General features: G+C 44.8%; 1 protein-coding gene across 3 annotated transcripts in view; it reads left to right on the plus strand.

Annotated features, from left to right (window-relative positions):
* PCNX1 (pecanex 1) overlaps window positions 1-26,539 on the plus strand; it is a 580,339-nt gene that overhangs the window by 113,176 nt on the left and 440,624 nt on the right. For all 3 annotated transcript variants that reach the window (XM_086937052.1, XM_086937051.1, XM_086937053.1), the window contains exons 5-6: window positions 11,291-11,380; window positions 12,999-14,690. In XM_086937052.1, the coding sequence (XP_086793178.1) occupies window positions 11,291-11,380; window positions 12,999-14,690 (1,782 nt within the window). The remainder of the gene's footprint in view (window positions 1-11,290; window positions 11,381-12,998; window positions 14,691-26,539) is intronic.

Genomic DNA, 26,539 nt, shown 5'->3' on the forward strand with positions numbered 1-26,539 from the left:
GACACAAGATGTTGACTGGCACAGACTAATTATAAAAACCGAAAACTTGCTTATCGACTGGAAGAGTAGTGTATGTGCATGCAGCCTTATGAGTACCATCATCATAAATCAACCTCCACTGTACAGTCAATACTATAATTGGTGTGGATTGGGACACCCATATCTATAGAATTATTATTCTGGAATTCAAATAGAACTGCATCAAATCACCCACCTCGAGGTGGTTGACATTCATGACATGTAACCATGTGGTGATCACTTAATTTTACAGCATTATTCGCTTCTGGATTCATGCTCTGTTCAGTATTCGGCTGTCTAGTGGTTGGGTCTGGAAACTTCAGTTTTTTCTTCTTTTCTTTTGGGCATCTATCAGAGGAGGAGCCATGCTGACAAACGTTGACATTAAATATAAGCCCACAATGGCTTAATACATGGTCTCCATCTCTAGATATTTTTTCAGTTCAGGGGCAGCATTGGGAGCTGAGGGTCATCAAAAGAAGATGTGGAGCGCAGCACTAAGATTTGGAAGACAGACTAAGATAGCTAATGAATTTTAAAGGTGGCGAGAAAAATGCAGAATAGATGAGGGATCCGCATAAAAAAGAAAGGTGACAAGCTTTCAGATTCTGTCCAAATTGCCATTGCGAATTGGCATAGAAGGACACTCAATACGTTTCCAATCTTGACATTCTGAAGGTCTAATGTCTGGGTGTGAGGTTTTCCTACCGAAAACCTTGAAGGTGAGGGAGAAACAGTGCTGGGTTCCTTGCCTGATGTTGCTGGCCAAATGGCTATCTTTTGAAAGACCTTTATTTATTTAACAGATGAAGAGTAGCATGAGATGATGTGAGAAGACCAGGCAGAGCAGAAAGGATCCAACATTAGTGATTCAAATGTTCTGAAAGGCTTTGGCGACCATGAAAAAGCATGCACCGACAATGTATCATGGTTGTACTGTTTCTGAGCCGAGAAAATCTGATAAGACAAACAACTGGAGACTTTGAAGCATTCCAACTGGTACCAAAGAGCTTCACTACATTAGAAACCAAAAACACTGCTAGGGACAATCCTTCACTCTCCGTTTTGGCTCTGAAATGGAAAGAGATATGGTGGCACCTTTTAAAAAGAAAAGATTTAACAATCTACATTAAACGGACTGAACATACTCTCGAAGCAGAGAGCAAAAGGCGCTGTCTCAGGCTGAGAAATCCTATCCAATACCTTCTAAGAGGTCCAGTGAAGAGATAGCCATACATCTAGAGAAGGACGCTCCTCTGGCAACTCTGAAAGCACAAGAGGAACTGCAACATGAGGACGCTTACCAACCGCCAGTAGAAGAAGTCTCAAACGGGTATGATGTTCTATTTGGCAGCATCTGCAGACAGACTTAAATTTTCAAAAACCTTTATTCATTCACAAAGCGGTATACAGGCTATGTAGCGCATAGCGCTGGTGCAGGCATCTGGTGGTATACGGACTATATGCACAATGTGGTCACATTTTACACAGCCATTTAGCCGGTATCCCGGGGGCCCGGCGGCAATCAGTTAGCATGTTACGCAGGAACCACAGGTCTCATGATTAGGTACAAGGCATTATAAGAGTCTCGAGTATCCTAGACAAAAACATATTTACATGCATGTACAATCATCGTGGCAGGCCCAGTGAGCCACATACCGAAAGTCGAGTCATTATACATTTCTTAGTCCTAAAGAAAAACCTACCCCAACTACTAACCACCCCCCCCCCCCGTTTGCATCCCAGCTGTTGTGTTCCCTATTAGTGTACCGGGGAGCATACTGTTAGCAACCCGCCCCCACTCCCCCCCCAAAACTACCTATCTGCAGACAGACTTACTGGAGGAGGAATCAAAACCTTCACCAGCAAATGCTCCCTCATTACATTTGCCCTTAGCTTCCAGACGCAAACCAAGAAAGTGTCGGGGACCTGCTTTGGCATACCACGAGGGCCACTGCTAGGGTTTTTTAACCCGTCTATTAGGCAGGTTATTGTTCAGGCCTCTAGTCTATCTAGACTGGATTATGCCAGTTCACTTTACTTGGGATCTAATAAGGCAGAAACCCTGAGACTACAAAGGGTTATAAACACTGTGGCGAGAACTCATCTGGGCCTGTCCAGGACGTGCCCTACTACTAGTGCTATCCGTTGGCTACATTGGCTGCCTGTGGCCAAACGTATAGAGTTTAAGGTCCTCTGCATGTCTTTCAAAATGCTAATTGTCTCCTCTCTAGGCATTTTGGCCAACCTGCTTATACCTTATACTCCCTCCCATCAACTTCGGTCAATGGGGCAGCATCTGGTGGTGGTTCCTCGGGTGAGGAGGGTTTGCGCCGCTGGACGTTCCTTCCGTATTTTGGCAGCCAAACTCTGGAACGTGCTTCCTATCTGTAGTCGCAGCATGAACAATTACCTGACATTCTGTAAGGCAATCAAAATTTACCTCTTCCCTCCACTGTAGGCTGCTCTTTCTGTCTATAGTTTGGCAGTTTTCTGCTATCAGTGCTGGGACTCCCCTTTGCTGGGGCAGCTGTGCGCTCTATAAAACGGCATAACATCACACAGTAGTGGAGAGGGCAGAAGACACCAACTGAGAGCATCTAGAAGATGAACAAGTTGAAGTTTACACCTTACTGGAGACTGTTCCCACTGCAAAATAGAAATTGGTTCAAGCCTTTGTTACCAACATCCTTAACTAAGGAAGGGGCGTTTTTAGAGACCCAGCTTCTGATAAGGCAATCACACTATGGAAACAAAGCTTCAAGCAATGATTTAAAAAAAAAACAGTAGGCCAACTGATTTAAAAAAACAAAAGGCCAACTGACTCCTTAGCTGTGCACAGCTCAAAAGAGTGCTATTGCACCTTCATACATGGGACTAGTGGCAGAGAGGTATAGCAAATGGGTGGAAGTTAGAACCAGAAGGTAAATAGCAGCAGCCAGACAATGGCGTATTGCCAACTGAAATGCCTTACTCAGCAGATAGGACCACCAACAGTTAATAAGATTGAGGAGTTTATGCAAGTCTTGCCAGAACAGAACAAAAATCAGACATAGACGGTGATTCAAGAGGGGAAGATCATTACTAACATGTCTAACATCCCCTCTGCGTGCTGCTCATACAGCTAGTAGACAGCTATGTATGACCAGAATACTAAGGGGGAGGCCATATACCCTTTGCATGACAGAATCTCTTTGGACCATTGTTGAATGACCCCTTCCAAGGAATGAAAAGTGACAATAAAACCACAATGAAGTGCTGCAGGCGAATGATTCTTTCAGAGGTGCACCAAGCAACTGAAGACCTCTAGGACGTCCAGTATTCCAACAACAGCAACATAGTTTCATGTCAAGAGACGCATGATTCCTCAAGCAGATGTGGCTCCTCAAATAAATAACTCTCACAAGTTCAGGAATGGTGAAAGATTGCCTTTATCAAATAGGTAATGAATATAACATGCCGCTATTGCATCCAATCGGAACAAGCATTGGCTTAGCCAATAGGTCTCGCCTTTGGGACCGTATAAGCATTTAGACTATAATACAGCAATACATACAGCCTAACTTCCCTCCTCCCATCTGTGTCTTTCACCTTCCCGTAACTACGTATCAAATAAAACACAGCTTAAATGAAAATTCATAGTGAATCAGTGGGAAATGCACTATTGTACATTATGAAACCTTTATTAGCCGCATCGCTGCGAGGGCTTTTCCCGCTGTGTGTGGCAAATTTGAAAAAGCTGCATTACATGACGAGCTGAGCTCGTCCTCAGCACAGGACCACCGTGGCTGATGACGAGCTGAGCTCGTCATCAGAAGCGAAGAGGCTAGTTAAGGCACCGCACCAAAGCCTGGGTGGTGCAGTGGAGAATAGTGGCTTGTGTATATTTAGTGCTACAGGGCCCCAGTCTGTGACAGAAAGCACTGTAAACATGTAGGCCATTACTTTAAATTTGCATTACACACAGTATAGATACAAAATGTGCAAAAATGTTTAAGATAAAAATTACAATGACAAAAACGCTTCCAAACTAAAGGTATTTTGCGGGCTGTATGTAGTGCAGTGTTTTTTGTTTTTGTTTTAACCCCCTTTTAAAAGCACATTTCACAGCTTAGCTGGTAGCTAGGTCCCTTACAATACCTCCCAAAAAGAATACATGTGTGTCACTGAAATTCGTTACATGCAAAAGAATGTGTAATATGCACATGTTGCCAACGAGGAGAACCAACAGTTGGACGAAAGCATCTTTATTTCGGAAAATCTTATATTTGACACTACTCACACGAGGTGTCTTTTTATGTTTATTACCATACGGAGGAGGGTTAACCGGATCCATTTTAGGAACATTCACAATGGAAGGAAGCAAGTGTAAAATTACTTGGGAGCATGCCAAAGTTGTGATAAGAGGTTGTTGTATAACTGGGATAATTGTTGCATGGGGTGAACACAGGCTGCTGTGGGGTTAGCACGACTTAGTCAGCGCACCCCTGATTGGTCAGGGGTTTGGGAAGCACACGTGACCCAAGCCTAAAAAGAACCCATCATCCTGCTTGACATACACCTCTAAGAACCTACCGTTCATTCTGCATCTTTGCCTTTAAAACAAAAACACAAAACTCGCTCGACTTAACCCAGAGTTGGCCAGCATGCCCAACCAACTTTGCATGGTGCTTCCAGCACACACAGCTGCCGTCTTGAAACAGAGGGGTCAAGTGCAGTCCAGTAGAAGGCTGGGCTGAGAGTGATTGACCGAATGATTGACACGGGAGAATGCGGTGCATGAATTCTATCACCTGAATGACACGCACCCTCTTGCTGTCCCTTGAGGCAAACACAATGCCTGTGTACTGCCTGCATCGACAACAATGCCCCATGATCGCCAGGCGTTTCCAAATGCCACCCTCTTGTTTACTTTCTACTTACAATACACACCTCATCTTCTTCCATTTTGCAAATATGAAGGGACTCTCACGAACACGAAGCAACGTAGAAGCCGCAGCAGCAGCTGAACTGCAAAAAATGACACTTGTTATCAAGGCAAATACATTTAGTGGTCACACAGGCCAGCTCTCATGCTGTAATTAGCACAGAAGTTGTGAAATGGCTGCACCGCACTTCAAACAAGCTGCTGCATGTCTTCCCAGAAAGAAACCGACCCCATTTTAAAGGAAGGAAAAAACAAGCCAGACGAAGGGCATGGATGGAGGAGGGAGGCAGGAACAATTGTGGAAGTTGTTTCACAAGGAGATCACAGGGCTGGCTGATGAGGCACACCCAACGCTACTCGGAGATCAGAGGCCTGCGTGGGGGAAGGGAGCCTACCTGGGTGGCCTTACTGCTGGGAGATCAAGGGGCTGCAGTGAGAAGGAAAGAGGCGCAAAGCAGAGGGCGATGGATTTGTCCTGGGCCGATATGGAGACCGCGAGCACCTACCAGATAACACCAGCACGGGAGGGCTTAGCTGGATAACAATAGACCTGGAATACGGAGAGGGGTGGGAGGAAGAAGCATGGAAAACAAGCGTGACCGCGTCTACTGGGCAGATATGGAGACCACACGCACCTACCAGATAACACCAGCACGGGAGGGCTCAGCTGGATAACAATAGACCTGGAATACGGAGAGGGGCGGGAGGGCGAAGCCTGGAAAAACGAGCACGGCAGTGTGGCGGCAAAAGTGAAAGCGCCGTAAATTGAAATGAGAGGCAGCGTCCCACGAGTGGTGCGTGCTCGCTCTTGTGAAATCTGACACAAAACAGATGGCACACTGCGCGCTGCTGCTCGTAGCCGCAATCTGTAGGCCTTTTCACACGCACGAGTGTCCAGAGAGATTCCAAGAGGTCGTTTTCCTAGAGCAGCGCATCGGCGCTGTGCTAGGCTCGACCTAAAAATACCCCCCACTCCAAAAAAGAAAAGGTGTAAGACAGATCATCACCAGACCATTAACTCAAGAAGTGCAGGATCTTTTAAATAAGTGGGTAATGGAGAAAGTGCAGAAGTGCAACCAGGAATTTTTTTTCTGTCATTTTTAATCCCAGACTCTGTGTTGACATTAAGGCTGATAAAAGACCTAGAGTACTTGATAAAGCTTGTGAACGCTCAAACGTTCAAAATGGCAGTGTTGTAGCAAGTAATTCCAATGTTACTGAAGGGAGGCAACATCGCAATTGTAGATCTGTAAGCTAACTACTTCCATATTCAAATGTTTGAAATTCACATGAAATATATCAAGTTTGTAATGGAAAACTCACTTTCAATACTAAGTTTTAGTGTTTTAGAGTGTTCTAGCTGTGGTAGCAGCACACCTGTGGAGACCAGGGATACATGTTTACTGCTACATAGATGACTAACTGATGATGGTAGGCTCATTCAAGCAGTGGCAAACCAAGCAGGAGATGAAGTCAACCTACTCATTGGGGTTCTCACTTAACATTGAACAGTAATCCCCACAACCTTCAAAGACTGAGATCTTTTTGGGGTCAGAGCTAGACTCGAGCAAGGCCAGGATTCAAGACTTTTGGCACTGACCTATACCTGTCCATTACCAGATGTCACAATCTATCAGTGAAACTGTGATAAAGATGTTCGGAATAGTGGCATCATGTATTCCCCAAATAGCATTTGCCACGTTACATATGAGACCCATACTGGAGTGACTCACAAGCCAAGGTCTCCGGCAACAGGGAGCTGAGATGATCTTGTGATTCTCACTGAGAAATTGTACAGGGTACAGCAGTGGTGAAGAAAAGGAAGATACAGCAAGGCAGGAACTTCTAACTACCAATCCTACATTGATTACCTTCGTTGAGGCATCCTACATGAAGGGGCTCAGGTTTAGAAGGTCATTGATTTGATTTGATTGATACCAGAGAAGCAGTTTAAGACATAATTGTGTTAAAACTGAGGACAGTGCCTGAAGCCCAAATATCGTCTTGAAGTGACGAGAAAGGTGTTGCAGGTACAAACAGGGTAACACAATATAATATTCGAGCAGATAGTTAAGTAGTTGTTGAAACTGATTTTTTTGTTTAAAAAAAAAAACAGAAAAACTTTCATAGTAGTACATCTTTCAAAAGAGCAGCTCTAAGAAGCCAACCAGTTAAGGAGAGCTTGCTCCTGAATAAGGCTCAAGAAGCGGTAGTCAAAATCTTCGACAAATGTTGGATTCTTTTATAGACCTGTCCCCGACACTTGCAACTGCCTTTCCACCATTCCCAAAGATCACAGTAGTGATCAACAAATACAGGTAAACCAATATGACCATGATAGACCTGCACTGAGTCTGTCACACATGGTATGTATGCTTGAAAGAGATGGGAAACGGAAACATAAAGAAAGTTTTCCCAAAACCTCGTAACTTTGCAAAGTGGAAGTGTGTGTTATTCAGGACCAGCCAGTATCCGCACAGCAGCTGGACTCCTAATGTTCTAGAATGTAGCCATGCACGCCTACTAAACAGATGATTGGAGGATATTTGAGAGATAAGATACCCCACCACACACAAGTGCTGTGTAGTTTAGACCCGGTTTAAACACTAGTGGATAAAGGGCATCCTATTAAATGACTTAACAAGTGATACAACAGTCATCAAATACTTTATGCATTTACTTGACTCAAAATTCTCTTGCATCTCTGTATGGATACACCTATCCGTCTTAGTTGCAGTTATACTAGGATCTTCAGGATTTTATTTTCCTCCCATACCAGTGTTTAAAATGTTCCTAGAAGGGTGGGAAAGGTATTTGTCACCAAATTCAGCTCCAACTCCTTTGTGGAGCTGAACCTGGTATTAGCACAGCTAATTAGACTGCAGTTTGAGTCAGTGCACACATCAGAACTGAAGTACCGTGCACTAATGACTTCTTAATCACCATCCTGTTCTTTCATAGAGTTAATATTTTAAAGACTTTGACTATTCCAAAACCTTATCTGTAGATAAACAAGGATAGAGTAGTTGTATGAACCAGTCAACCGCGTTTTTCTAATCGCCAAAGACACCATCAAAAAGAGCACTACATATGCAAGTTGTAAGGAGAGCTATCCTGTATTACATATAGTAAATTAAGCTGTTCAGAAAAGACAAATGCCTCTTGTGCACTCCCTGGCAGCAAACCGAGATCTCCCAGTTTGAGAGACAGTTGCGAGGTGAAAAGTGCAGAGCATCCAAACAAATCAAAAACAAGCAGGCAAATCTTCTGATTTGCAAACCTTGGGTCGGATGGACTGAAGCCTATTGTAGGTACAGTTGGATGTGCAGTTGTGGTTATGCAAGGTGATTTTAGCACATGTAAAAGCAATGAGCACAGTCCAGAGTGAATTCTGTTGCTTACGAAATTGCACATTAGTACACAACTGAGTATAGTTAACTGTTAACCGTTATCTATTAACTATCTGGTAAATGGGTACAGAGGTTCAGCCTGAAAGGAAAAAGAATTAAGGGAATAGATATAGGTGTAGAGTAGAGAGAGCTGAATAGAAAAGAGAAGGTAGTACAGGGAAACTATTTATTGTATCTGCGGCAAAGAAGTTGTACAATTGTAGGCTGAAGGCATTGTTAGAACACAGTGGAATGGTGGGTATAAAGAGTGAAGAAGGATTGTTTAAAGCTTAGTATATAGGGGTGTAAAGGCGAGGCTGACCTTCATATAGGCATCAGTCTTATCCTGTATATGTGGAAAGGACTTTGTTGTCTTGGAGTGATTGCAGTTGTAGTTGAGCGCTTCTGAGATATGTAAGCCATGCCCACTAAGTGTGTATGGATATGCATTATGGGGATTTCCATTCAGAGAGTATGAGTTTGGGGCAGATTGTAAGCATTAGGTCAATAAGTGCTAATTGTGTGGTCAGTAGGTTAGGCACCGGAGGGTAACCTTGTATTACTAATTTAGTCATGATAAAATCAAAGTTTATTTGTATTTGGAAAATGCCATAGGTGTGCACTGACAGAAGTCCGACATGTACGATTGGGCTTACAATTAAACACTGTATGTGCAAACATCAGAAGTAACTAGTCCTAGTGCAGCAAGTGGCCAGTATGCCTAATGAAGCAGCAACGGTGTGCATTGCGATAAAAATCGTAGAATGTAAGCGTCAATACGTATGGCTGCCAACGCTTTACCAGATAGGGAATGTCTGTTTGCGTTAACCTGTGCTCCCCACCTTGTTCTTCAACAGCCCCCAGCGTGCTTAAGCTTGGCATCGAAGCCAGGTGCGCAAAGCCAGGTGAAGGGTGCAGGTAGAAGTGCTCTGCCATCGTGCATGCCGTTTCAGAGTGCTATAGCAGATACAGACTTAGTTGCTACCATCCTGGAGAAAGCAACATAAACATAGACCCATTATGGCGTGGTGTAGGGGATGTGGTAATAGTAAAATGAGTGTGATGGTAGCAGGAACATGCTGGGAGATGAGATTGAAGTGTCAGAGCTCAAAGATTGGGGAGAGGATATAGCCTTAAGGCTAGAGCGGTCGACCTCGAAGCTGGGGAATCCAGTTCGAGTCTCAGCAATGACGCTCAACATCCTGTGATTCTGGGACAATCACGTAATCTCCCTGTGCCTAACAAAAATGAGTGTCCTTGTGTAATGCAACTGGTGCTCATGTAAAGCGCTGTGGTACCTGATATCTTCGAGTCAAGTTTGCGCTATATTAAACTCTAAAAAAATATATATATATTTTTTTTAAAAGAGCCGCCATCTTTCCTTACTGAATCAACATTCCAGTTGAATGTATTTTTGTCAGCAAAATTTGGATAAGAAATTAGGTAAATTGCTTAATCCCTTTTTACTTGCGTTCAGCGCGACCCATCATGTATAATGTGATCATGCCTAGTAATTCAAAACCTCTGCTAACAAGTTGTAATTAAGGGATTATGCTGACTGGAATTACTGACCTGCATGAACCAGCGATGTGTATTTTGGATATATTGGCACCTTCAAAGGGCAGAAGGCAAGTGTATAAGATAATTGACCAAGTTCTATGCAGGAATCACCAAACAACCCTGAAGCGACTCCAGACGATACAGAACTCGGCGCCAGACTCATTCTCAACATCCCCAAATGGACCCACATCACCTTTCACCTCAGGAACCTCCATTAGCACCCCATCCAGAGAAGCTACCAGTTCAAGATGCTGATACACGCCTACAGAGTCCTCCACAACGAAGGACCAGCATACATCAACCACCGCCTGAACTTCCAACAGTCCTCCAGACACCAGCGCCCCGCCTCCCGTGACCTCTCACACACTCCTGCATCCTCCAAAGCTACAGTGGCAGACGCTTCTTCTCCTACTTCACTGCCAAGTCCTGGGACAACCTTCCCCTCCATCTCCGAACATCGGCCTCTCTCCCAGGATTCAGAAAGGGCGTCAAGACCTTGCTTTTTGACTGATCCCACCAAGAACCTAGCGCCTGGATCCCTTCGGGCGTGATTAGCTGCGCTCTACAAATCCCAATTGATTTGATTGATTAATTGATTGATTGTGGTAGTGGCTAAAGATAGGATTGCTAAGATGAGTTTGCATTCGCGCCTGATATTTCGGGTTGGAATACAGATGTATCCACAACTTTTGAAGGTACTGCCTTGAGAGGTGTGGCTGGAAGTCTGAAAGCAGAAAAAAACAATTCTAATGTAGGAAATTGGGTGGAATACTAAATCTAAACCTTGATGCTCGCTCTCTGGCTCCTCCTACATAAGGGGCTGTTGTATGTTAGTGCATATTTTTCAATGCCTATGTTTGTACGTTACACTAATTTATGCAGCTCTAATGAAAACAATAAAACCTTTCTGAAAAAAATATTTTCACTCTATCGGTTTAGGTTAAGGTAGTTTCCTGGTACTAAAGGCACACATGCCAGTCACATCACCATCTCATATCGGTTTTCTAGATTACTAAGATTGTGATATATTTTCAGTCACAGAAATATGTAATTATGAGAGACCCCGTTTAGGAGGAGGGTGTTAGGGAAAGGAGTGGATGGCAGGGTGGGTTTATGAGCAGACCAAGTAAGTGTGCAGAGTGGTTTAATAGTTTACAAACCCACTTCCTGAGTGCAAACCACTCGCTCTGCTCCATAAATTGTACCCAACTAGTATTTTTGTTTGTGTATATCTGTGGTTTATGTCTGCATTAAACTATTGTGCATCATTTTTCTTTAATCAGGTTAAAAATCAAGTAAAACTAAGATGTGTGCAGTTTTTTTAATGAGTGAACCAGTGTTTTTTTTTCTATTTAGCTTTCTTTTGCATTAATTGCTTTTTTACTCTGGGCTATAGGAGACACAGACACGGCGAAGACTTCAGATGATATCAGTCTAAGTCTTGCCCAGAGCTGCAGCCTCTATAAAGAAGGAAGTGAAGAACACGGTAAGTCTGGTTGATCTGAAAGAGTGTGCTGTTCACAACTTGGTAGAAAGTCACAAATAATGAAATCTACTGGTCTAGACTCTTGTATCCTAGAATAATTAAATACACTAGGCTCGGGAGCTGATCCTAATTTTTTGTTATAGCAATCAACTTACATTATATTAATTATGGTCAAGAATACAAAGTATAGGTGGCTGGGAACTTCATGCTTTAGACTCTATATTGGGGATATGGCACTGCTGTTTGTTATTAGGTTTTTTGTCCAGATATTCCTAATTTCCAAATCGTATTTGAATATTGAAAATGTTGGCATCAACATCGCTGTTAATTATTGCGTAACACTGGTAATCCTGGTTGCACCAGGACTGACTTGGCTGTCAACAATAAAATTGAGTTGTGAAGAAAAAAAAAATTATAGAATGCAGATTGCTAACGTATGCTTTGAAATGTAGAGCCTTGGCCTCAAAACAATGCACTCTTTAGAACGCTTTCCTACTTTGAACTGTTTTTGGCTGAGATTATATTTCTAATTGAATGTGTTTTATCTTAGAAAATATACGTGAAATATTTTAAAAAGCACCAGTAAGCCATTGGGCAGAATGGTTAGGGGATCCAGTTTTCCATCTACATTGCCTAGTTCCTCTAAAATGGCAGTTCCCTTTCCTCCGTCACTTCTGAGCACACATCCAGGTGCACAGATGGCACTGTGGTTAATTTTTAATCTTGCCATGCCTCTTACTTGAAAGGTCCAGATCATGGTTTGGAGAAGGTAATTGTAAAATAGAATATGGATAAGCCGATAGCACATGTACAAATAAAGCTTACTATCACTGCTCTCCAAGCCCTTATATTTATTTTGTAGAGTATACAATAGTCATTGAAGTGTATTTGCATTGTTCAGAATCTTGCGGGTGCCCAAGGGTAATAAACCTAATATTCTTTGTACTTAAATGGGCAGACACGTCTCCATCCGGCATACACTTCTCCATCAAGTTGTTAAATAATGTAAATTGATAAAACTAAAAAGATGCATAGAGAAGTGGTTCTTTCATTAGTATATATCCCAGGCTAGCTTCAAATATGCTCAGCAAACCTAGGCGATAGATTACTTGCGCGCAAGTGCTGTGCCACACACAAACCCTGTTAGCAGGGACAAGTCTCTGGTTCCATCAAATGTCACAGCATGTAGCCAGTTAGTAGTGGGTGAAGGTAGGGATTGATAAGCGTGAAAGATGGTTAGTCAGATTCCTAAACTCTTGCTTTTGTGTTTAATGGTTGAGTTCAGTTGTAGGAAAAGTTAAACAAACCCCCAGTTTGTGTTCAGAAACACATGGCAAGTGAAAACATGATTTCCCGATGGTGCATGTGCTGGTTCTGTTCATCTTGGACGTTCATTCTTATCTTAACCTAGCCAACGTAGATTACACTGTTTAGACATTCTACTTAGATGCTGTGTTTTCTATTGTTTATACAGGAGTGTTGAACATCAGCAAACTAATACATTACCACATTAGCCAGACTTGCTGTAAAAATGGTTCTATGCTTGAGTAAGAAAAAGTTAATTGTCGTGCACAGACTTCTACTGATTTAAAACATTTTTTATTGTGCTTGTGAACAGATTTGACAGCAGATCAGAAGCTTTTCCGTCTTGTCTCCAACGACTCTTTCATCTCAATCCAACCTTCCTTGTCCTCCGTGGGTCCAGATCTGCCAAGAGATTTCAGCGATAAAGTGTGTCTCCCTGACAGCCAACACCACCATGTAGAGCAGTCCTTGTCTAATGCCTGTGACACGGAAGTGGCATCTGTGGTCCCATTACACTCGCACTCCTACAGGAAAGACCACCGGCCACGAGGTGTGCCAAGAACATCTAGCTCAGCTGTAGCTTTTCCCGACACATCACTCAGTGACTTTTCTCATTATCATCAAAGACGAGGGTTGGATCCTGTGAGTGAGCTGGAAGCCCCCAGGCACCAGTCTGGGTCCAAAGAGTCAGTTGGCGAGAACGTTTGTGTGTCTGTCGTTTTTCAGCTAGATGAACTTCTCAAAAGCAGAAGCATCCAGCAGTTGTCAAGAAATGGAACCAACAAACCTTTGAAAGCAGACAAAAGTGTAGACAGCTTGAGGAGCCTGAGCACGAGGAGCAGTGGATCCACTGAGAGTTACTGCAGTGGCACTGATCGGGACACCATCAGTACGATCAGCAGTTACAAAAGCGAACATACAGGCTCTACTCATGTGGAGAGCATGTTATCATTGCATGAGGAGTTGCCAAAAGAGGAGCAAGAAGGGAGCTGCGGTGATCAAGAGGAGGACATCAGTTCTGCTACTGATAAAAGGACTAGCAGCGAGAAGACTACTGTAGAAATAAGCATTTCTGCTGTGGTAAGCATTTCAGTAGACCCCAAGGATGCTAATACATCTGATGAAGTGCTGAGTCAAAAAGGTCTCAGTTCGTCCGCATCGGAAGAAGCAAACAAAAATCCACATGCTAATGAGCTTACAGTTCAAAGTGACTGGCAGTCTGGTGACAAAATGGAGGTATTGGGTGACAAATCCCCAGTGTTGGCTGAGACAAGAACTCCTAAAGATGGCAGGGGGAAGCAGAAGGATGGTGATGTGCGACCAAAATCCTCTAGCTTAATCCACAGGAATGCCTCTGCACACAAATCATGCAGGAGGCGGACAGGAAAAAAGCGTGCAAGCAGTTTTGACTCGAGCCGGCATAGGGAATATGTCTCCTTTCGAGGAATAGGTGGTGCGAAACCCCACAGTGCTGGTTTCTGCCATGACGAAGACTCCAGCGATCAAAGTGACTTGAGCAGGACCTCAAGTATGCAGTCAGCTCACAGATTCAGTAGTGACAGCTCTTCCAGTACCACTTCCCACTCATGCCAGTCCCCGGAGGGCCGGTACAATGCCTTAAAGACCAAATATCACATTACAAAAGATTGCACCCCCGACTCTGAACACTCTCATCGATCCCATCTAGGATGCGAAGGTGTCGGTAAGAAACGACTGAACCGAAGGACTTCTGGTGCCAGCAGTGCCAAGAGCCGCGCCAGAGTTCTCAGCCTGGACAGTGGCACTGTAGCTTGCTTAAATGATCCAAACAGACTAGCAGCACCAGACAGCATAAAACCTTTAACCACTTCAAAGTCTGATTTAGAAGCCAAAGAGGGAGAGGTGTTAGATGAACTTTGTCTCTTGGGTAGAGCATCTCAGCTCGAGTGCGTTACTCGCTCTAGAAATAGCTTGCCCAGCCAGGCTACTTTTCCCAAAGGGGAAAAGCGTGAAACATGCAGTGGAGGTAAGTCCCAGCAAGCCCCAAAGTCATTCTCTCTTTGGTAAAAGTGTTTAAGTAATGATGTTATTTGATGAAGGGTCTGACTGACCTGGCTTGTACCGCGCGATTGAGCTCCTAAATTTTTTTTTAACAGCAACAAATTAACACTGTTCATATTTTGGGAAGATACCAGTTTTATAAATTATGTGAATACTGCGTTACTTTTGTGGCTGCCTACCTACAGATTTACGTTTAGTTATTTTTAAAAGTGGAATTCATTAGCCAAATGGTACTCTGTGATATTCGTGTTTGCTTTGATTATATTTGTCCAAAAGTCTTTCACATCAGTTAGGAGTTGGTGAATCTTTCAAAATACTTGAAATGTTCTGTTTTTGCATCATTGAGATCAGAAAAAGAGAGTTACCCAGGTTAGACCAAAAGGGACCTGGTCGTATCGCACTAGTAAAAAAAAAAATTCCCTTCTGTGTCGTAGTATACTTCTAGTAAAGATGTCTCTATTAGTTTACACTGAACCAAAAGATTACCATTAGTTAATGATCATCATCACACAACTTAATTCAAATAACCAATTCTTTTACTTTATTATTCACATTCCAGGTCAAAATTCAGCCTTAGATCACAACTAGATTAAAAATAAATTTCTAAAAACATTTATAATTTTTTTTTATACACACCGGTCTCTAAGCACAATTTATCAAAACACTTGCCAATTTCCTAAGAGACGATAAATATTAATTTGACATTTTTACATGGGATTCAAAACAAATCTTTTTCCTAAACTTCATGCATAGGAAACTCTGTCATAGAATCTTTTGTTAGTCTCAAAAAACTGTTAGCACAACCACTCTACTTTATATACACTTCTCCATATGGTGTAAGATACTCCAGTGTGTGTAATACATACAAATCTTTAAAAACAATACATTATTTTGGCTACAATTCGACGCGTTTTGGTGTGTCTTGTAATTCTTCAAACACCTAGTCCTGACTCAGATTAAAAACATGACTTTTTCCATAAAACCAGACCAAATATCCTCAAGATACTCCACAAATTCAGCACGGTATTGTTTTCACGCACTCTTGATGGGTCACCAATTATTATTGCATTCCATATCCCATTTAATAATTTTTCTTTAAAAACAGGCCGTGTTAATTCCAGGACTTTTTATTTAGGGAGTCATCACAGTATTTTCTAATGCTCTCATTATAAGGATACCGCTGCCTTTTGTTAATTGGGTTGGGTTTGTATTCCTTATTTCTTGAAACAGCGTTTCACCTTGCTGGGCGTTCTGGTATCGTCAGTAAATCAGAAATAACTGAGGAGCCAAGATGGTATAATAGATACAAACCCATCAACTCTATCGCGATTCCCTTGTGAAGATACTTGAGGATATTTGGTCTGGTTTTATGGAAAAAGTCATGTTTTTAATCTGAGTCCTGAGGAAGGTGTTTAACAAATACAGCACACACCGAAACGCGTTGACATGTTGACAAAATAATGTATTGTTTTTAAAGATTTGTATGTATTACACACACTGGAGTATCTTACACCATATGAAGGAATGTACATAAAGTATAGTGGTTGTGCTAACAGTTTTTTGAAACTATAGCATGAGAGTAACAAAATATTCTATGACATAGTTTTCTATGCATGAAGTTTAGGAAAAAGATTTTTTCTGAATCCCACGTAAAAATGTCGAATTAATATTTATCTTTTCTTAGGAAATTGGCAAGTGTTGTGATAAATTGTGATTACAGTATACAATAGAAGGGGGTTCCCCAGGGCAAAAAGGGATGTAGGCAGGAAGGGAGGGGATCAAAACAAAAATAGAAAAGAGCACCCTGCCAGAGTAAGTAACAAGTGGTCCTCTTGAGGATCCAATTCTGTTAAGGGAGGAGCAATATTAGCTGTGTATCATCCCTGGCTCTGATACACAGCTAATATTGCTCCTCCCTTAACAGAATTGGATCCTCTAGAGGACCACTTGTTATTTACTCTGGCAGGGTGCTCTTTTCTAATTTTAAATTGTGATTACAGACCTGTGTGTAAAGATTTTTTATAAATGTTTTTAGAAATGTATGTTTAATCTAATTGCCAATAAGCTTTCAGTTGTTGCCAGACAACCAGATTAGCCAGGAACTCAGATCCTTAGATGATCCAAAAACTAGCACTAAATTAAGGAAACATGGTCCCTTTTTATTTAAAAGGTAGTATCCTTTACTGGCAACTGACTACCTTTTAAATACCTTTGTCAAATCCAAAGATATATTGGCTGCAGTTTGTCAGTGACATCCATTACTATATCAATTGCAATTGTGAAACAACAAGGTATTCCAAAGGGCATCAAGATGATGTCAAGGTGTCGCCTCAACCTACCTTTAAATAGTACCTTCATTTTTGTCTGTAGAGTTGCTCCAAGAGACAGTAACAGATATACACAGAGGCACTTTGCAGATTCACCTCCTTTTGGTTTGTTGCTCTTGTGTGTGGTTTTTTTTTTACTAGATCTGTTAATTTATTGTCCGCATATCTGCATTCATTCAGTGTTATGGTTTCCACCTCTTTGTAAGAATTTGCGAGGAATGTGTTTGATTACTCCCTGTGTGTCTGCCGTCTACCTTAGCACTTCATTAGCAAATGTAAATTATTTTTCTAAAAACTCTATCTCTGAAGTGTTGCTTCGTCAAGTTAGGTAGACAATGTTATGAAAGCCGGTGAGAGCTTTTGAAATGAGGTAGTGTCAGTTGTTAAACTGTGTTAATGTATTACAGTAGCTACAGTCTCAGACGGATTGAAGATTGTCTGGTTTTAAATGTAGTAAGTTATACTGCCTAGCTGAGGTATCCTAAGATCCTTTTTCTAGGTCATGTATTGTAACCTGTGTGCTTTTCAGTAGCATTACCAAAGTTCCCATATAACAGTTTGGCCCAAACTATTGTATAAGCATCTGTAGGCCTTCTCCACTAGTGACCGCCAAGCTTCTGTCAGCTATACATAGTTCTTAATGTACTTCAGATCACATATCCCAAACTCAGATGTTTGTTTGAAGATTGCGGTTAACGGTCAACAGCAGTTTCCTGCTTTGGGTGTGGGGGTGGGAGGGGTTAGAGTACCATAGAGTACATAGTTTGAGTTTGTCATTGACCTGCGCGAATATAACCTACGAGGAACATGAAGAACACCCACAGTTGTCTTGTTGGGGATTTCCGTGTATAGTCATAATCATGTGAATAGTCCTGCTCATGTGCGTGGATCCAGGAGCACTCCATTAGATATTTCTTCTTAAGTTGTCATCTTCTGCCTTTCTTCAGAAGGCCTGCATAGACACTTAAGAGATAAAAAGACAATAATGCAGCCTAACCAACTAGGCTGCACTGGCCATTACTTCATCTTGAAGTGGAAAAAGATAGCCAGTTTAACTTTTAAATTTAGCAATTTTTACTGAGTTTCACACTTAGAAAACTCCCCTTCACAAAACTCCTTTTTTAGGTCTCGCTGGTGTTGCAGCGCGAAAGCGCTGTCGCCAACGAGATATATTGTTATGGTCTTGCCTGCCAAGTGGTACAGGCCTGGGCACGTGCCAATGGAGTCTGTGGACGCGCTTCTAGACGCGCTTGCGCAGGCAAGCTTACATTTACACGCACACATAGCCCCTGCTTTCGCTTGGCTCACATGTAGTAAAGGCATGCGTACACACTCACACACAGCCAGCCCCCCCTGCACACACACAGCCAGCCCCTTCCTGCACACACACAAGCACATACACACACACACACACCGCCCCCGCCGCCCCTCCCCCGTACCGCCCGTACAACTAATGCCCCACTCACCTTCACCGCATCTGCGGCCTCAGCCGCCACTCCTACCTTCTGCAGCCTCCGCGGGGCTCTCCCTCAGGCATGGGAGCCCTGCGTCACCACTGCTCCTCTGGCCAGCCACTCCGTGGGCGCAGGCTTCCCGCAGAAGACTGAAGTCCCGCCCCACGACAGGCGTGACGATCTCAAACTTCCGGTTTCGGGATGTGCACGCTAGTTTTTCATTATGTTATGTTATAAATGTTATGTTATGTTATAAATTGTTTATATAGCGCCTATCACCGCCGGTCTCTAAGCGCTTAACAGAAGAACATAACACACTGTTACCCCATACCCTCTGCTGTCTCCCCAATTAAGCTGGAGTCATTGCCTTTCTGAATAGATGGATTTTCAGTTTTTTTCTGAAGGGTAGTGGCTGTGATTCTTCCTTCAGAGTGGCCGGGAGCTCATTCCACAAGTGCGGGAGAAGCACAGACAGGGCCCTACCTCCTCTGGTTTTTAGCTTAAACCTGGGTTGAATCAAATTGAAAGTTTTTCCTGAGTGCAGAGATCTACCAGGAACATATCTCTTCAGACGTTGCCTAATGTACTCTGGGGCTTTCCCAAAGAGTGCCTTATGGGCCACACAGAGACACTTAAACTGAACCCTGAATTTCACCGGTAGCCAGTGCAGCTTCTGGAGCAAGGGGGTTGCGTGCGAATTTCTGGGCAGGGAGTAGATCAGTCTTGCTGCGTCGTTCTGTACTACCTGCAGCTTCCTCAACAGCTTCTGTGGCAAGCCTAGATATAAGGCATTGCCATAGTCGAGTCTTGAGCTAACTGTGGCAAGTCAAGTCAAGTCAAAAAATGTATATAGCACGCTACATACCCAGAGGGTCTCAAGGCGCTTGAGGAAGGGTGGGGAATTACTTGTCAAATATCCAAGTTTTAAGTTGCTTTCTGAATGCTAGGTGGTTCTGAGTGAGGCGGAGGTGAGTAGGAAGTGAGTTCCAGGTTTTAGCTGCCAGGTAGGAGAAGGATCTCCCTCCCATGGTGGTTTTGTTGATGCGAGGTACAGTAGCAAGGGCTTGGTTGGAGGATCGTAGCTGGCGTGGGGTGGTGTAGAAGGAGAGTCGTGCTTTGAGGCATTCGGGTCCCAGATCGAAAAGTGCTTTGTGTGCGTGAGTTAGGAGGCGGAAAGTGATCCTCTTATTGACGGGGAGCCAGTGGAGGTTTTTCAGGTGACCAGAGATGTGGTCTTTACGCGGGATGTCTAGTATGAGTCTGGCTGAAGCGTTCTGGATGCGTTGGAGTTTTTTCTGGAGTTTTGCGGTGATACCGGCGTATAGGGTATTTCCGTAGTCCAGGCGGCTCGTGACCAGTGCGTGGGTGACTGTTTTTCTAGTTTCGGTGGGGATCCAGCGGAATGTTTTTTTGAGCATGCGAAGAATGTTGAAGCAAGATGATGAAACGGCGTTGACTTGTCTGTTCATAGAGAGTGAGGAGTCCAGGATGACGCCCAGGTTCCGTGCGTGGTCCGTCGGGATGGGTGCTTTTCCAAGGGCCTCTGGCCACCAAGAGTCATCCCAGGCGGAGGGGGAGGTACCTAAGATAAGGACTTCTGTTTTGTCTGAGTTCAGTTTCAGACGGCTGTGCTTCATCGACTCGGCTACTTCTTTCATTCCTTCATGTAGGTTGGTTTTGGCAGTGTTAGGGTCTTTGGTGAGTGATAGGATCAGTTGAGTGTCATCAGCGTAGGAGATGATGTTGAGGTTGTGTTGGCGTGCGATGGCCGCGAGGGGGCTCATGTATACGTTGAAGAGGGTGGGGCTGAGTGAAGATCCTTGTGGTACACCGCAGAAGACTTCAGTGGCCTCAGACTTGAATGGTGGGAGGCGGACTCTCTGGGTTCTTCCGGCGAGGAACGAGGTGATCCATTCCAGAGCTTTTCCTTGGATTCCGATGTTTCTGAGGCGTTGTAGCAGGGTGCTATGACAGACTGTGTCGAAGGCTGCGGAGAGGTCGAGGAGGATGAGGGCGACTGTTTCTCCATTGTCCAGTAGAGTTTGAATGTCGTCTGTTACTGCGATGAGTGCGGTCTCAGTGCTGTGTTTGGCTCGGAAGCCGGACTGTGAGGAGTCGAGGGATTTGTTGGTTTCGAGGAAGGCGGCGAGCTGGTTGTTGACCGCTTTCTCGATGACTTTGGCTGGGAATGGAAGGAGCGAGATGGGGCGGTAGTTTTTGAGTTCGGTGGGGTCAGCTGTGGGTTTTTTCAGAAGGGCGCTGAGTTCGGCGTGTTTCCAGCTTTCCAGGAAGGTGGCGGAGTTGAGTGAGCAGTTGATGACGTCTCGGAGGTGTGGTGCTATGATGGAGTCTGCTTTGTTGAAGATGTGGTGAGGGCATGGGTCTTTGGGGGATCCTGAGTTGATGGAGTTCATCAGGCGGATGGTGTCCTCAGTGGAGATTGGGTTCCAGTCATTAAGGATGTTCAAGGGGGGTGAGGGTCCTGCAGAGGGTTGGGTGGGTTGGTCTCCGGGTCTGTTGTCGAAGCTGTTGTGGATGTCTGCGATTTTGTTGTGGAAGAATGAGGCTAGGGAGTCGCAGAGGGCTTGAGAGGGAGTGATGTCGTTGGAGTTGGCTGAAGGGTTGGTAAATTCTTTGACGATGTTGAATAATTCCTTGCTGTTGTGGGCGTTATCTAGTCGGTCTTTGAAAGCGGCTTTCTTTGCAGACCGGATTAGTTGGTGGTGTATGCGGGTGGCGTTTTTGAAGGCATCCCTGGTGCTGGTGTTTGGGTCTTTTTTCCAGGCCTTCTCGAGGGAGCGACACAGTTTCTTCGATTTCTTAAGATCATCGTTGAACCAGGAGGCGTTTTTGCTGCCTAGTTTGGTTTGACGTTTTTTCAGCGGTGCTAGGATGTCGGCGCTGTTGGATAGCCATTGGGAGAGGTTAATGGCTGCTTGGTCGGGGTTTGAGTGGTGGGCAGGGGGGTTTTGAAGAAGCGCTGAGGAGATCTGGTCGATGGTGATTTTGTTCCAGTTTCTTCGCAGAGTAGGTTGGGGATGGTTGTGTGTTGTGGTCTTATTGTAGATAAAGTGAACGCAGCTGTGGTCCGTTCAATGAAGAGCTGTGGTGTGACTGAAAGAGACATGTTTGCTGGAAGTGAAGATAGGGTCTAGTGTGTGACCTGCAATGTGGGTGGGGGTAGTGACAAGTTGTTTGAGTCCGAGGTTGGCGAGATTGTCCAGAAGGATGGTGGTGTTGCTGTCGTTGCTCTTTTCCAGGTGAAAGTTGAGGTCTCCCAATAGGATGTATTCCTCGGAGGGGAGGGCGTGTGGGGTGATAAAGTCAGTGATGTCGTCATTGAATTGAGCACGGGGCCTTGGAGGCCGGTAGAGGAGAGTGCCTCTGAGTGTGGTCTTGGGGTCGGTGTGGATCTGGATACGATCAGATACGATCGATTGCAGGGTGGAGGCTGATAAGATGGGGACTAGCTTTTGTAACTGCCTCAACACACCTGTGCAAGAGCCAACCACAGCTAAAACTTGAAGGGCCATCGAGAGGTCTGCGTCAATCCTCAGACCAAGGCTTTTTACCACCATCCCAGGAGAGGGAGTAGTTCCTAATCCTGGGGGCCAATACAGGTCACCCCAGGGATTCCCTCGGTTGCTGATCACCAGCACCTCCGTTTTATCAGCATTCACTTTCAACAGATTGTTAGTCATCCAGTTGACCTTGAAACTGAGCAGGTTCCTCACTGATTCCTGGGCCTCTTTGGTGTCTTCCAGCTGAACCAATAGCTGGGTATCGTCTGCGTAATTGAAGATTTCGCAATTCCTAGGCCTAAGCTCCTCCACCAGCGGTTGTAAATAAATATTAAAGAGCAGGGGGGATAGTGCTGACCCCTGGGGCACACCTCATGTCACATCACTAATCCCAGACAACTGGTCTCCCAGCTGCACCCTCTGAGTTCGTCCTGACGGAAGGATTCCAGCCACTTAAGCACCTGGCCTGTGATCCCCAGCTTATCTCTGTGCTCTACGTCGGTCTCTTCTCTTCTCTCTGGAGGGCAGGTCACTTTTCTGTCTGATCAGTTTTTTTTGTCTCCGTTTGAACAGAGGCCCCTTCAGCAACTGGTCCCTTGTTTTACGAGTAGCCAGCAGAGCAGATGCCTCGGGCAGTTCAAGTTTACAGCCGCCGAGCGCACGTTTCTCAGCTGGAGGAGGACATGACTTTCATCAGGGGGCGGGCTTGGGGGATGCCATGGAAGGTGTCCTTTACTCCGAGGCGTTCCTGAGCGGGGCTTGCAGTTCTGTCAGGGAGGTTGAAGGGTCGGGTCCTCGCGTCTCCAGCCCCCTTATATTCCTTGAGTAAAGTGCAGGTATGCCAGTCAGTGCGCTACCCCTCTCCTCTCCAGACGCGTCATAAACCCCGCAGAAGGGGGCAGACTATGAATGGGCACCTTTCTGCGAACCTTGGTCGCGCATGGAGTTCCGCGCCGTGGGAGTCACGTACCCCCCAGGGCGTCTTCAGCAAGAGTCGAAGATGCTCTAAAGTCCGCGCCTCACTGGAAGTCAGACCAGCAGATGAGCATGTCTGTTGTTTCTGAGGACTAAAGGGGATAAACCGAAAGAAAATCTGACTTACACGGTAAGCATGAGCATTTAGGCGAAGACTGTCTGTCTTTGCTTGCAGGAGCAGCCGGAGGCGCCGGGGCTGCAGATTCAGCAAGACTCTGAGCAGGAACTGAAATAAGCAGATGTATATATCCAGTCAGGGTCGAGGATACCTCCCTAGGTGTGTTTTTTTTTGTTGCAGATTTATATAGCGTGAACTCGACCTGAAAGTATTGGAGCGGATTATATGAGCACCAGTTGCATTCATTGTTGGTCGGCAGGGGGAGCTTAAGTGACTTGCCCCGAATCACAGGATGCTAAGCAGACGCCAAGGCTCGAACCTGGTTCCCCAGCTCCAAAGTCGGCAGCTCTGGCGGTAAGGCCGCACCCTCTCCTGTGCTATGCTCTCTCTGCTTTCAGGCAGGGATGACCTCCCCACAATGGCCATCTATGAAGCGTGCTTGTTGGTCCACGCCGAGCCTTGCTCCAAACACCTGAGTACTAAAGAGCTCTGCTAACTGCTTTACAGCCCAAACAGAAGTTCCTGACAAGTAGATTCTCATTCACAATGTAGTGCTGAGAATCGACTTGTAAGAACTGGTTGGAAAAACAGAGGTAAGAAGAATGCAGAAGCGAAGAAACGCTGTATCGTCTGTAAAGTGATGATGATGTAAAATTCCACTATATGCCCTATTTTGTAAACAGCTATGACTTTTAAGACACTTTATAGGGAAGAGCATGGTGACCCCCTTCCCCCCCTCCCCCCCCCCCCCCCAATTATCAGAGGCCATGAAACTGAAGCAGATAATAATAACAAGCATTGGAAATGCAATAGGTCTCGCAATAGATAAGTTTGAGTGTTTTGTTTGTAAAATGTTAAAAATTTTATAATTTGTTTATGTTAATTAAAATATTAAAGTAATATTCTTTGTAATACAAATGTCAATATTTATAATTTTGGCAAATGTTAAATTTCTAGCATTATTAAAGGTACATGTATAGTGTTTCCTTGTCTTCTATGTATTGTTCCGACCAATTCCAATGTTTTACCAATAACATAATAGAAATGTGTGAGTATGAATAAAGGGGAGACAGAGTAAATGAAGGGAAGCAAAAGAGAAAGGGTGAGAGAGAGAGCGAATGAAGGGGGGAGAGCGAGAGGAGAGACAGAATTAAGGAGGGATAGAATTATAGAGGGGGAGAGAGAGAAAGAAAGAGAGAGTGAAGGGAGAGAGAGAGAGTGAACAAGTGATACAAACAAGTGATGCTGTGGCGTTCAGTGATGCTGTTGTAGCGCATAGTGATGTTGTGGTGCCCCTGAGTGATGCTGTAGTGGTGCTGAGTGGTGCTGTGGTGTAAGTGTGCACTGCCGGCTGGTGGTGTGTGTGCCTGGAGGAAGTGTGCACTGCCGGCTGGTGGTGTGTGTGTCTGGTGAAATCGTGCACTGACGCTGGTGGTGTGTGCCTGGTGAAAGCGTGCACCGACGGCTGGTGGTGTGTGTGTGTGTGTGACTGGTGAAAGCGTGCACTGATGTGGTTGTGCGTGTGGTTGTATGTGTGGTTGTATGTTGTATGGCGTGCGTGAAACTTAAAGTACGGCCGGCCGGCCTTAAAAAAATTATTAGGGGAGGAGAAGCCCTTTGGTGTGGTGTCACGGCCTGGCGGCCGTGAAAAAATGCAATTAGTAGAGGGGAGAGTGATGAGGAGAGTGGTGTTGAGAGGGGAGAGTGGTGGTGAGAGGGGAGAGTGGTGAGAGAGGTGAGAGGGGAGGAGAGAGTCAGGCCTGGAGAGAGTGAGGAGAGGGGTGAGAGAGGAGAGTACAAAAACTCGTCCTAAAAGTATGTTGGATTAAACCATCCTTTAAGAATTCAGCAGTTTATCAGGTCGCATGGTAATAATTTGGAATATATGCTACTCTGCAGCTGCCCAATGGCCACGTCACTCACCTGCAATGTGTTGATGCAGCAGGGCCAATTAAGAGAGGGGAGGTGTGCGGGGAGAGAGAGTGGGGAGGGGGCAGAGAGGAGCGGGAAGAACTGCTCTCGGCAGGCTGGGGAACAGATGGTAATGCCCTAACATGTTGTGAAACATGCCACTTTGTACTTGATTAAAGGAACATCTAGACCGTAGTCATGCAGGCCATGAATAAAACCTGCGATTCTGCATACTGTGTAAGCAAGCACAAGTGCTCAGGAGGGGCTAAAGAAGCTGTACTATCCGACATATGGCTCAAGGATCTTCCAGACACACATTCCTGCCTGTGCCTAGTCTGATACACACCTAGGAAACGTCTGTAACTGCAGCTGCACGAGAGGCATATGTACGGGGGGTCAAAATATCAAAGCACAAAACGAATCTGCATTCGTAGGGCAGAAAAGTCAGTTAAACTTCTGCAGGATATAAAGCCCCGGAGGTGTGCGGGGAGAAAGAGTGGGGAGGGGGCGGAGCGGGAAGAGCTGCTCTCGGCAGGCTGGGGAACGGCTGGGGAAATGATGGGGGCTAAAGAAGCTGTACTATCAGATATCTATCATTCCTGCCTGTGCCTAGTCTGAAACGCACCTAGGAAAGATGTGTGGTAATGAGGCATCGTTCGTGCACATACTGTGTGAAAACCGTAAAGACCTCTCACTTGGAATGTTTAAAAAGTGCAAAGTCTTGGTGATTAAAAAAAGTGCATACATGCTCTCGCTCAGGTGAATTACCAACAATAAGTTACACAAAGACGCTGACAAACATCTTATGACCGATTGTCACGTCAGTGTAAGTCAAGCTTACCTCCCGCTTCTGAGAAGCTGCACGGGAATACGATATGCGTAGTGTTGTGGTAAGAACGCATTTCCGAAATGTACCCAATAAGACGTGCATGAAATCGATGAAGCAAAGGTTTAAATAAAAAAAAGAGTAAGGCTGTGTGCGAGGGGAGAGAGGGGAGGTGCTGGCGGCTGGGGAGGGGGAGGAGAAATGCAAGAAAATAAAGGACAGATGGCTGAGGGGGGGGGGAGGCGGAGCGGGAAGAGCTGCTCTCGAAGAAGGCTTTGGAACAGATGGTAATTTAAATTTTAAAAAAAGCCTTCGATGCAACAGGGGGCGGAGAGGAGGGGGCGGAGCGGGAAGAGCTGCTGGCGTGGGATGGTGATTGATAGGCGGGGCAGTGCTGGGGAAACCTTTGATGTGGCCTGGCGGCCGTGGAGAAATGCTGCTGGCAGTGGGAAGGCTCGGGCATGCTCGTCCACGAGGAGTCACGTGACTCTCGTGCACTGTCCAAAATCCGCCGAATAAACCTCTTGTGAAAGCAGTGTTTCAGCGGCATTAGACTCGCAATTAGATTCCTGCGGAATCTTATAGCTCGACCTATAAAGCATTTGTGTGGTACCCAGCAAGGTCGTAAATCCATGATTCTGATATCTGTGATTTTGTATATTTTATTATACAAATCTTTTTC

Source organism: Lissotriton vulgaris, chromosome 9 (assembly GCF_964263255.1).
Source record: "Lissotriton vulgaris chromosome 9, aLisVul1.2, whole genome shotgun sequence".
Taxonomy (NCBI): domain Eukaryota; kingdom Metazoa; phylum Chordata; class Amphibia; order Caudata; family Salamandridae; genus Lissotriton; species Lissotriton vulgaris.